This window comes from Cinclus cinclus, chromosome 2 (genome assembly GCF_963662255.1).
Source record: "Cinclus cinclus chromosome 2, bCinCin1.1, whole genome shotgun sequence".
Classification (NCBI taxonomy): domain Eukaryota; kingdom Metazoa; phylum Chordata; class Aves; order Passeriformes; family Cinclidae; genus Cinclus; species Cinclus cinclus.
This window is the reverse complement of record NC_085047.1, coordinates 36,101,351-36,114,503: the sequence shown is the minus strand read 5'-3', so window position 1 is coordinate 36,114,503 and position 13,153 is coordinate 36,101,351. Positions and strand designations below refer to the sequence as shown.

General features: G+C 40.1%; 1 protein-coding gene across 8 annotated transcripts in view; it reads right to left on the bottom strand.

Annotated features, from left to right (window-relative positions):
- Nucleotides 1-13,153, bottom strand: part of DLG2 (discs large MAGUK scaffold protein 2) — a 966,698-nt gene that overhangs the window by 417,287 nt on the left and 536,258 nt on the right. For 5 of the 8 annotated variants that reach the window (XM_062487506.1, XM_062487507.1, XM_062487508.1 and 2 more), the window contains exon 1: nt 924-1,232. The exons of the other annotated variants lie outside the window; for them this stretch is intronic. In XM_062487506.1, coding sequence (XP_062343490.1) covers nt 924-1,232 — 309 coding nt within the window. Of the gene's footprint in view, nt 1-923; nt 1,233-13,153 lie in introns of those variants that run through there. 8 annotated transcript variants of the gene reach the window in all.

The window sequence follows — 13,153 nt, the reverse complement described above, 5'->3', positions numbered from 1 at the left end:
GCACATGTTCAGTGTGGGCTGAGGCTAGTTAAACTCTATTTCACACTACATCAGTAAGTGAAGATTTATTTCAAAAACTTATTTCAGCAATACATTCTGCCTTTTTTACTGTGAAATGCTGACAAAAGCATTTGATGTTGCCATGATAGAAAGCTTTTTTGAATAAGCTAAAAGTCTTCTAAGTGAGACATGAAAACATGAATCAGTGGAGGTAGTTTTAATGCTTTTTAGTATTAGCCATCCTAGGAGTGTCACCGAGATTTCTGTTTCACAGTGCTGGGTTTCAGTCTAGTTGCTTACAAGTAATTGTACACATCATAGACCCTGCTTGGTTTATGAAAAAACACTTGGTTGTTAAAGACCCTGGTTGGTTGAAAAACACTGCCCCGCATTTAAATAAAAATCTAGAGATCTGTGAAAGCTGAAGAGCTATTTCATATTTATTAAAGGTTTCAACTACATTTGAAGTTCCAAAGAGGAGAAAGTGGTCGCACTTTCTCTTATCAGTAAATGTAACACCCCCTCCCCCATGTTGTCTCTAAAAACATTATTTTAACCTCATGCGATATTTGAAAACAAACTGTTTACAGAAGCTCACAACGCCCATTACACATGGGAAAGAAACACATCAGTTCTATACAGCGCAATGGAATACGAAGTCTGCAGAACCTGGAGGCACAAACCAAAACCTTTCAACAAGAAAACCTTTCCAAGAACAGCCCGCAATTTCCATAGGCAACAGATAAGCAATATTCAAACAACAGACACGACCACCCGACAGCTTGCCCTCGCACGCAAGATTTCCAGAATAAACCACTAAACACACACCAAGGCACACCACAAAAAGTTGTCGACACCAGCAAACCTCACTTTCTCTCCCTGGAGCATCCTCTATTCGCTTGGAGAGCGAAGAACCAGCTCACCTGCACCGGGGGGGCCCAGCCGTGGGCACAGCCGCACTCTGACCACCGCTGTCCCTGGGGCTGGGCTGGCGATCTGGGGGGGCTCCTCCGCACCGCGTCCCTCAAAGGCACCGACCCGCCCTTGCCCTGGCCGGCACCCGCGGGTCCCCAGCAGGGCAGCGCCTGGGAGCTGTGCGGGAGGCCGGGCGGACGCCGCTGCCAGCGGCAGGAGCAGCGGGCATCCCTGGAGGCGGGGGGCACATTCCTGCTCCCGTCCGAGCCCTCGGCGCCCCGGCCGCAGCTGTGCTGCCTGGGCAGGTGCCCGTGCATGGCGCGCCCGGGGCTCGCCCTGCCCGCCGGGCATGGACGGGCTGCAGGCGGCGGGGAGAGCCCGGGGACAGCGCCGGGGAGAGCCCGGGGACAGCGCCGGGGAGAGCCCGGGGACAGCGCCGGGGAGAGCCCGGGGAGAGCGCCGGGGAGAGCCCGGGGACAGCGCTGGCTAGCGGCGGGGCATGGCGGCGGCCGGGGCCGGGGCCGCTGCCCGGCAGCCCCGTGTCAATCCCGGACTCCACTCGCGCAGCCACTTGACAGCATCCCCGCTGCAGGCAGAAGCAATCAATGCTCTGCGTGGCTTGGGACGCACGCCTGCATCCCTTTCTGGATGGCAAGCCACGGGAAGGGAAGGGGGGGGGAGGAACAAAAAAAAACAAAAAACAAACAAACAAACAAAAAAAAAAAGGCAACCAACAAAAAACACTCTTGCAATTTTCAGGAGGATTTAGTCATTTTCCAGCTGACCCGGACACGAGTCACAGGCATCCTGCTGCAGCACATTTATATGTACAAGCTTTACAGGCAAAGTGCTTTCTTGTGGAAATAGCATCTAGACGAAGTACTGAAAAAGATACTCCTTTACCAATGATCCGAACAGACGATAGTGTTTTTTTTCCCTGAATGCCTAAAAGGACCTTGTCAACAAAATTGCTTCAGAAGATGCAAATGACAAGTCCGGGAAGAATGTTATCTGCCCTAAATGCTAAACCACAGCATGAACGTCGGTATGTGCTAACATGCACAGGCTAATGTGCACAAACACAGTGGAGAGAGAGAGAAAGAGCAAGAGGCTGAACTTAAAAATAAAGCCAAGAAAACCTATGGTAAAAATTACAACTCTCCAGTATCTTATATATGTAATGTGAATAAACTTTTCTGTGCGTAAGGGCATCAAGATTCTGACTGATGATTTTCTCTTCTGTTTTTCACCCCTTAGAAATTCTTTGGTGTTTGCCAATGACCTGTACAGAGTTTTCTGTAAATTCCCTCTTGAGTTTTTCTTCCTAATGTAACCTATTTTCCTTAAATTATCCTGAATTCTATCTTTAAAAGTATTTTATTGTATTTCTTCTTAAAGAAGTGACAGAAGCATAAAGTGAATGAATCTGGCCTGATTGTTCCAAGCACCTTGAGATTTTTAGTGGTGCTCTCCAGTTTCAGGTACCTAAGTCCTTGGGCCCATAAGACACTCACTGGATCATGGACTCCTATATGTGTACACTTTTTTTTGATTTTCTTTTAACTTAAGCATATTTCAGGTACATATAACCGTAGGAACTAACAAATTGATTTCTAAAAGCAAATACAGGAATATGTAACAATACTTTTGGGTTTGTTGGTGTTCAACTAGGATTTAAGTACACACAAATTAAAAATAATTAGTAATATAAATAGTTTTACTATTACAAATCTACTTTTAAAGATGACAAAGACAACTATGACTATCTGCAAATATGCTTTCAAGTGAGATAAATTAATTTTCACAAATGCGTTGATGCAAAAAAAAAAAAACTTGATTCAGTTAATTCCTCCTACGTAGCTAAGCTAAAATTCCTCACAACTTTGACACTACTAAAATTCATAACAATAAGCCCTGGCAGTAGTTCTTGATTAAAAAAAAAAAATATGGCAACGCTCTAACAGTGGAGAAAATATTTTGACATCACTGTAGTTCAAATTGCTGTATGTGAAACTCACATGAGTTTCAGCTGTATTTCCATTCAGGATGCTTGTCCCAGTTATACTAAACTGATGTGTTAATGCAAGATTTATTCAGAACTTCACTGAACAGCCAAAATTGTACACCATATACTCTCACATAACAAAAACCCAACTGCAAGAACTCACAGAGTCTAGCATAGAATTGAGGTCACTTCATGTTCGAAAAAGAAATATGAATGCACTTCTGAATTGCAAGCATAGATGTGGAAGCCAGCACTTAAAAAACTGAGCTAAGGCAGTCTACAAAGGAAATCATTGCTACACGTAAAGTAAATGAAAAGTTACATAAGCCTGAATCCATCATCTGCAGTTTTATTCAAGCATCAGAAGTGAAGGTGTGTGAGCTGTCCAGAAAGCTCCTTTCCTCCAGCGATCAAGGGAAATTCAACTGTGAGCACCTAAAAATTTGTCTTCCAGAAGGCAACTCAAGTCATCACTGCACCACTTCCTGCTGGAATACCTCGATTGAAGAAATGTATAGATTGACATTATGCGAAGATATAAATTATACATCTAAAACTGTAACATACTAATTTATATCCCATAAATGTATAGAAAACAAGACACTAATAAAGCCAAATTCAGTTTTGTTTCCATCATTGTACACCGATATTATCAGTGTCCATCACCTTAGAACCATCAACCTTTTGGTCACATAACAAGCTATCTATTTCACCCCAGACTATCCTGATGCTACTTCAGCTCTCTGAAATGACAGTCAGAATTTAAAAAAAAAAACAAACAAAAAAAAAAAAAAAAAAAAACCAAACCAAAAAAAAAAAACCCAACCAAACAAAAAAAAAAAAAAAAAAACACCCCCCCAAAAAACACAAAAAACCCCACCCACAACAAAAAAAAAAAAACAGAGCTTTAATAGCAACCAAAAAACCCAAACAAATTGTAAAAAGCCATTCAATATACAATATATGTAAAAAATCAGGGCAAGCAATGGCTACAATAGGACTGGGGAGTGTAAAGAATCTACACATTCCATGACCAGACACAGTTTGTAGACCACCTACACACAGAATTTTGGGTAAAGTCAACTGTACCAGAGCACTAAAATGTCTATCACAAACTACCCCAGCCCTATATTTTAAAGCAGCAAATGACCTTTTAGCAACTGTAGTGCTCCCCAACCAGAACAATGCAGGACTATAATGTCATATTTTGACTGCAACATTCATGTTAGAACAGTATATTTGAAATAGCCTCTTATCAGAATATGGAAAAGGTTAGGGTTTTTTTTGTTTTTGTTTTTCAAAAGAATTTGACATCACTGAACATAGCCTAGAAGTGTTGGGTAGGTTCAGGGCATTTCATACTTTAAAAATTAGTAAAAAAAAGAATTACTACAAATAAATTATTTTCTGACAACACTATTTTTTAAAGGTCATCATTGCCCACGTGAGACAAAAACACTTGACTATGGGGTGCATATGTGCAACTAATTGCCAGAGAACATGGTAAGATGTATTCAAAAGGTAATGCAATTTCATCCGCTGTAATTGAACCACTGTATTAGAGAGGATGGCACGCACCTCTGGATGAACTTGGATTAACACATGGCTCAAATCCACATGCCCAACTGTCATCCTAATTTGATAGTAACTGGTACACAAAGCAAAACTGAACATTGTACGATACACGATGTGAACTGTGTTTGACCCAATACTGTTGTGGAAAAATCTCACTAATTTTCTTTTTAAAATATTAAGTAGGCATGACAAAACGGAGCAAATAGATTTAGCTGATATTGTACCAGCACAAATAACTGTAACTGGATTACAGCACTGTTGGACATACACCAAAAATAAATGCTGAGAATAGTTTGCTTCAGGCAAAAATATGCATATGGAAAGAAAAAGTGCATATGGGAAACAAAAATTATTAATAGAGTTTTGAAAGGGAAGCTAGAATCATGGGCAAAGATGATTTAGATGTAGTAACAGATTTTTCCCTCCAACCAGGAGTGGAATGTTATTCAACCATAAAAAAAGAAAAGAATAAAAAGAAGAGTAGTAAACGTGGACTGGACCAACATATTAGAGATCCTAAATTTATATAAATACTTTTGTTGAAGGAAAAGTAATATGAACAATTACTAACACAATAGCAAAACTACTGAAAGAAGTCAAAGGCAATTTCTTTGCAAGTCTTTTGTTTGGTTTATTGGTTACTGAAATGCAATCCTGTGTAGAAATAATATTCTCAGTGGTGACATAGGTTAGAAGTAATGGTTGTGATTAGTCCAAGATTAGGCCAGGAGCCAACGGATCCAGCCTAAGTCATTGCTATCATAGGGTTCCCAGGAAATCCTGGAAAAATACGTTAATTTCCATAACTGTGCATATGCAAAATGAAAAAAACAAAACAAAAAACCCAACAAAACAACAACACTTCGTTTAATGAAAGCAGAACATAAGAGGTGGGTAAAGACACTGCCGTAATAAAACAACTCAGCTTCTCTTTCAGGTCTGCCTACTCCTCTCTTCTTCTTGGTATTGAAGGCAAGAAGCATGCAGGAGTAAAGTACCAAAAAATAAAACAGTAGAAGAAAAATACTAGCACAGCACTGAGACACTGCTGCCTGCACAATGTAACTGTCTGCATGATCATGGGCATGGTCTTTTCATTTTTATCAGAGGCTAGAAAAGCTTAAAGAGCTACAAACACAAACATACCCATTTTCAGTGTTAGCTGCATGTCCTAGGGTTAGCATAAGGACAATCATTTAGAAATCAAGATCCAATGAAAGAGAAAAATGACAAGCATTTGGAAGGGAACTACATCAAGAGAAGAAAACAACCCTCAGCTGGGAATATTAAGTCACAGTCAATCATATCAAAGCTGGTGGAGAACAGCACAGTGAGTTTACCAATTTCACATCCAAGTGAATCAAAGAGTCATAAAATTTCAGTGGAGTGAAATACAAGAGCATCCCCATGCCAATACAGGATTTTCCCTTACTGGACCTGCTATTTTCACGTAGAGGTGTTGTGTTGGATTCAGCTGGAGAACAGGTAATTTTCTTCACAGTGGCTGGTATGGGGCTGTGCCGTGGATTTGTGCTGAACACAGGGTTGATAATTTAGAGACATTTTTGTTATTACTGAGCAGGGCTTACATAGAGCCAAGGCCTTTTCTCCTCCTCGTATTGCCACAGTGGCAAGGGGGCTGGGGATGCACCTCTTTACAACAGGTCTTTTTTTGATTTAGAAAAAAGAAATTCAACTATGCCCAGTCTCCATTCAGACAGCAAGATAAGCAGAGAAGTATACAACGAATATTCAGCATATATCCATATAAAGGAGTTAATCGGGACCCTTACTACAATTAGATTGCATATAGATACATGCACAGTGTAAATTGTATAAAGGAAGAAGACAATATAACCAAGCTAGAATTTTTATTCCAATACTATCCATGTAGAAAATAAAAATACCAATTTCCTGGCTCAGACAATCTTTTTTAGGTACAGTGTCTATGACAATATCCTCTTTCTAACTGATTACTTCCCATTAGGTTTATTTTGAAAGAACTTAAATTTATGAGCAGACAATGAGAAATTGTTTCTTCCCTATGAAGCCATTTTTGTTATGTTCTTAACATATCTTTAAAGAGTTTGACACAGTTCTGTCACTGTCTTATTATGAGCCAGTTATAAGCTTCCACTGCAGATGAATGGAAGGAAGAAAGATGTGAGCACACACCACAGCCAAAAAATGGACAATGTTTAGAGCATATGCTACCAAGAATTGCAGTTACTAAGCTCCCTCTTCAGCCTTTGGAAACAAAGACTTAACAGACTAACATGAACTTCAGAACAAAAGCAAAAACCATTTGGTGGAACACAACTGATTCAATACTAAAAGAATAAGAAAAATCAGTCTTGTTTCTCTACAGTCCACACATGCCACCCTTTAGATTTTATTTTAGTTGAAAACATTATCTAAAAATATTTCCCAAACAGAAATATGCTAGCACATTTTTGTAAAGGAATTACATACAGGTCAATGTGCTGTGTGTTTAAATGACAGGGACTGTCCCTGAAACAAGAAAAAGTCATTTGTAAGCAAGATGAATCCCTGATGGCTCTATAATGAAAATAGCTTTACCCATATACACAGGTGCTCTAAACTGTTTTCATTACTTGGATGAGTAAAACCAAGCTGTTAGCATTACCTGGAGCCTCAGTAACATTACATTTTACCTACACTGAGTAATGTCAAAGGCTGGACCCATTGCTCCCTGCTTTGAAGAAGTGTATGAGCTTAATGCAGGATGGACAAGGTAGAATTCCAGACTCTGTGTGGCTCAGTAGGTCAAACCAGCCACAATTCTCAGGTTAGCACTGCACAAATAAAGGAAAGCAAGCTAATGGCCAAGATAAAAAGCAGTTCCTGTGTATAAATGGATGCAAACACAGCCTGCCATTCATAGCTACTTAGTTTTGGGAAGAGAAGACCTAATTGTGAGGAGGTTTGTGTTTGTTTTTTTTTTAAACATAAAAATCCATGAAAGAAACCCTCAGTTACAAACCACACAAATTCTCCTGGAACCACTTGCTCTATGAGGAAAATAATGTTCTACATAACAGGACCACAAAGAAAGCACATTATTTTCTGATGGAAAAAGTTACTATTTATTGTCAAGTGGCAAATTACATTTAGGTAATTCAAACAAATCTAGCCTCTTTCTCCTTTTGGTAGAAATCACAGATGCTTTGCTTTTCTAATTTGGGATGGCAGATATGATTGGAAGAAATAAGGCCAGAAGAAATGAGCAACCTGAAATTGAAGTCTTGACAACTGCAGAATCATAGAATTATCAAATTATTACATTGAAAAGGACCTTAAAAATCATTTAATTTCAACTCCTTTGCCCTAGGCAGAAACACTTTCCACTGGACTTGGCTCAAAACCCCATCCAACCTGGCTTTCAACACTCCCACCACACAGCATCTACAGCCTCTCTGGCCAACCTGCTGCAGTTCCTCACAGAAAATAATTTCTTCACCATATCTAATCTAAATCTGCTCTCCTTCATTTTAAGGCCACTGCCCCTTGTTCTACTCCCCTCATACTCTTGTGGAAAGTCCTTCTTCATCCCTCTTGCACCCCTTTAGGTCCTGGAGAGCTATTGTAAGGTTTTACTGAAGCCTCCTCTTCTCCAGTATGAACAGCACTAACTCTCACAGCCTGCATTCATAGCAGAGGTGCTCCAGCCCCCTAACTAACTTAGCAGCTGACCTCTGCCCTTGTTCCAACACATCTAGTATTCTTTCTTGTGTTGGGGACTGTACTCCAGGTGGAATCTAACTAGAGCAGAGTGGGGAGAGAGACAATCCCCTCCCTTGCCCTACTGCCCACACTGCTTTGGATGCAGCCCAGGATACAGTTGGCTTGCTGGGCTGCGACTGCACATTGCCAAGACATATTGAGCTTCTCATTCATCATCACCCCCAGACATTTCTCCCCAGGACTGCTCTCAGACCCAGTTCTTCTCCCTTCTTCAGCCTATATTGATAGCTGAGACTGTCAGAATCCATGTGCAGGACCTTTCACTTGGCCTTGTTGAACTTCAGGAATTTACAGGCCCACCTCTCCATCCTGTCAAGGTCCCTCTGGCAACACTTCCCTCCGGCAACACTTCCCTCCAACATGACTACCACAGCACACAGCTTGGAGTCATCAACAAACTTGCTGGGGGAGCACTTGAAGCCTCTGGCCATGTCACCAACAAGGATAGTGCTGAAGACACCACTTGTCACTGCTCTCCAGTTGGACATTGAGGCATTGACCCCAACTCTAAGTGTAACCTGCCAATCAGCTCATTCAGTAAGTAGTTCATCTGTCAAGCCCACATCTCTCCAGTTTGGAGACAAGGTTATAGCATATAAAGATATAAGGTAGAAGACAAGGTTGATTTCATAGAACTACAATCTGCATTCCTAAAGGAGATGAAAAGGCAAATCAAAGAACAGTTGAGTAGTCATGCACTGAAAATGTGTATTTCAAGGCTTTTGTTTTGCTTTGCATCATTTATTAAAACAAATTCCAACATTTAGCTAAACAAAGCTGCTCTTTGGTCAAATAACTCTTGCTCTGAGAAACATTCGCCTGACTTACTTTCAACTTCCATCTCCTTGCTTTCATCCATTTATTTTTATTCTCTAATATTACTTCAGATCATTCTCTCTCTGTCTCAGTAATCATTAATTTCAAATGAAAGGCTCCTAGGGTTTGTTAGTCTGTTTATTCAGTCTATTAGCTAGTCTCTCACAGGTCAGCTCCATCCCATAACCATTACATATTTTTCTTCCAGCTTTATCCAGTCTTAAGACGATTAGACCTTTGCAGGTTTGTGTGATAGCAAGCTGCTAGTAACAACTGGTGACAAGAACAGTACGACAAAGACAAAACAAAAACAAACTAACAAAATGAATAATCCCTGGAATGTTGATAACACAAGTTTACAAAGACAGTTCACACACTTGGGGGCTCTTTACAAGACCATTCTTGGCAAACTATATTAATTGCATCAATGTCCTGGAGTATGTCAAGACTAATTTAAGAAAACCTTTGAGTTTTAAGGTGTAACCCGCGATGTTAAAAAAAAAACAAATTGCACAATCACTTTATCATTCAGTTAAGAATATGGCATTGATGCCATCCTATGCTATAGAATCTCTCACTGCCTTTTGATAGGTGTTAGGCTTCGCATCCAGTCTGCTTTCACTAATGTTAGATGACATCATTCTCAAGTATATTACAGCAACACTCCATGGCTTTTCTTCTCTGTACTGTTTCTTAAAAGCATGATGCATCAATATTTTCATTTATACAAAAGATCTCATTTTAAGTACATAAGTCATTTATACGTACATGATACTTGAATTCCATAAACAGAATGAAGGCAATTGTCTCAAAGGAAGAAATGGAAAAAATATTGTAAGCAATTACTATAGTGAAAAAGAAACATTCCTCTCAAGAGCATTGTTAATTCACGGAACTTGATCACTGTAGCAAAAAAAAAAAAAAAAGAAAAACAAAAAAACCCCTTAAATTGCAGCCTTGTTGGAAGATATGGTTATAATTCTTCTATAATACATATACAAATACAGCTCAGGAGATGAAAATAAATAAACATGGATTGGATGGTACCAGGAGAAATAACCATGGCTATTGGAAGATACCTCCGGAAGAGTGGACAGCACTTTTCCTGAATTTTTGTATCAGTACCACCAAACAGAGTGCATGAGTCTTTATCAAAACTAAAACTTCACCCAAATGTGAAACTATATTTTTAACTAGTTCATGATGACATGTTCATTTATCATTTCAATCAGACATAATTTTGTTCCCTTATGACTAATGACTGATCAGTGAATTGCTTTTATGCCAAAATAACTGTTTCTAAATATGTTCTTAAATAGATATAATGATTGCAAAAAAATTACAACAGGAAAAAAAAAAGAGCATTTATCAACAACTGTGCTCCAGATCACTTCCAGCTAATGAACATAGTGACTTGCGAAGGCAATACAGAAGAAGTTTTAGAGGAAGAGTTCAATGAAAATTTATCATAAGGATAAAATAAGGAGCTATTACTTATTTAGTGTTTCTCAGAAAGTATTTTGGAGTAGAGAATCTGAGCATACAGTGTTGCAGTAAAAGCTGTTCTCTAGAAAGAGAGCTACTGGTGTGCTACTGAAATCAAAACTGGAGCTGGACATGAAAGGTAACAAAAAAGCTTTCCATAGGTACACCAGCAACACAAGGAAGACGAAGAGAAATGTGGGGATATAGTGACAAATACATGGAAAAGCCTTTATTGTAAAGTGAGTTTGCTTTCTCAGTGTTTATAGGAAAGGTCTTCTCTCCAGCCTCCTTAGATCCTACAATAACCAGGAGAGTCCAGGGCAGGAAGTGCTACCCACAGCACAAGAATATGAAGCTAGACACCACTTAAGTAAATTGGATGCACAAAAGTCCATGGAACCCAATGGGAGGCATGCAAAAGTGCTGATGAAACTTCCCAACATTGTAGTGAGACCTCTGTTGTTGTTGAAAGGCTGTGGTGTCAGGAAGAGTCTTGATAACTGAAAAATACAAATATTGTGTCCATCTTCAAGAAGGGCAAGAGGAGGATCTGGGGTACTAAAAGGTGGGCTTCTTAATTTCAGCCTGTGGGATGGTTATAGAACAAATCAAAACAAAAAGTTCACAGTTCACAAACTGGAAGGAGCTGTTGATCTACTGATCAGCATCTCAGTCATTCATAGGAATCTTGATGGATTGGAAAAGTATACTTGAAGAGTCTTCATGAAGTTCAAGGAAAGAAATGTCAAGTTTGGCACCTTGGGAAGAATACTGCCATGCAACAGAACTGTTTGGGGACTGACTGTCTAGAAGCAGGCTTGCAGAGAAGAAGCTGAGGGCCTGATGGACAAGTTGAACAGGAATCAGCAGTGTTTCCTGACAGCAATTAATGTAAACCATGTAGTGGTTTGCATTAGTAGGAGTATAGGAAGGACATCAAGTAAAGTGACTCTTCACTTTGCTGAGTATTATGAAAAAACCTCTGAAGTACTGTGTCTCTCTTGGGCAGAAAAAGAGAGATGAACAAACTGGAGTCAAATAAGGAAGGTCAGTGGACTGGAGCATGTGATGTCATTTGAGCCAAAAAAGGTGCAAGGGGGAAAATCCAGTTGAATATCTTCTTAAATGGATAGTTACAGGGAAGTCAAACTCCAGAGCAAAAGGCAAGGGCCAACTAAAGCTGCAGAAATGAAAATGTGATCAGATATTAGAGAAAAAAAAAATTATGTGATCCAGAACAAGTTTCCCAGCTTATTAAAAGCACAAATGTTTACAGAAGTGCTGCAAATGCTTCCTTTGTTCAACAAATGTCCCTTAGCACACCTTTTGATGTTTGACTGGCCAGTCAGTCTTTGGTGCATCTGCTTGAAACACCCAGCAAGTATAAATCACATGCGAAAATTACTTTAATGTAAATGAAGCTAATTGTTTAGTAGAAGGGACAATTGTTTCATATTTCCAAAACTAGAGTCAGCTCAGTCTTGTTTACCTGACTGTTTCCTTCCAACTGTTTTTAAAATAATACTAACTGCAGATCTTGGCAGGTGAACACCAACTATTTCAGCGTAGAAAATTCACACTATGTATCTGCCAACAAGCAGAATGTGAGAAAACTGAAGAAATTATTAATAAAAAAAGAAATGAAAAAAAATCAGCCTCATACTCATCCTACATGGCAAAAGAGACTGCCAAATTGCATTAAATACTAATGGTCCATTCTCTTTCAGAAAAGAAATAATACATTTGTTGTCAACAACTTCTGGCAGCTGTTAGTAGATTATCATGGGATTAGGTGTTTGAAGCTTGTAGACAAAGTATTTGTTTGACAGAGCTGAGGATTTAATTGCAAGTTTTCTAAAACCTTTATTGTTTGCAGAGTCTTTGCGCGACAACATAGCTATAACCAACAATTTAAAGCCAGCAGGAACGTCGATGCCCTGAGGGCACTGTGAGGCTGATTGTCCCTGTTCGCCTCCCCATGTGCTGCCCTGACGCCCAGACCCCATTTCAGCCCAGTTTGGGGCCGCCAATCTCAGCTCCAGGACTGCCCTGCAGGATTTCTTCTGCAGCTCCACTACAGCTATGCTCTCCCCAGTCATGGTCAAAGCTCAAAAAATTAAGACGTCAGGGGATCAAAATCACAAATACCGCTCCTGGAAGGAAATTTTGCTGTCCAACCATGCAAGAGCAACTCAGACAGTCACACTCTTTCCACCTGAGCTGAAATCTTCGCGGCAACACAACCCTGCAGCCAGACCAGGCTTCCTTACCAGTTCCCATGTTTCCCATAGCTGTATCTCAGGTATCCAGATCCTTAAAACAACTTAATCTTGGTACAATAAACAGGAAAAAAAAAAAAAAACAACCAAAAAAAACCAACAGCCTGAGCCAGGGACTTTGAGGAAGAACCCAAAATAACATAGTCCCCAGGCTTTTACCCCCTCACGGTTTAAATGCCGGAGAATCTGGAGTCATTGGCTCCTGCTGTGTCCAGTCACCTGGATGGGCTGCAGGTGCCCTTTGTTATGTGAAGGCTCAGCTCTTCACACATGGCCACTTGGCTCAACCTGCAGCTCTATCAGAAGCTCCACA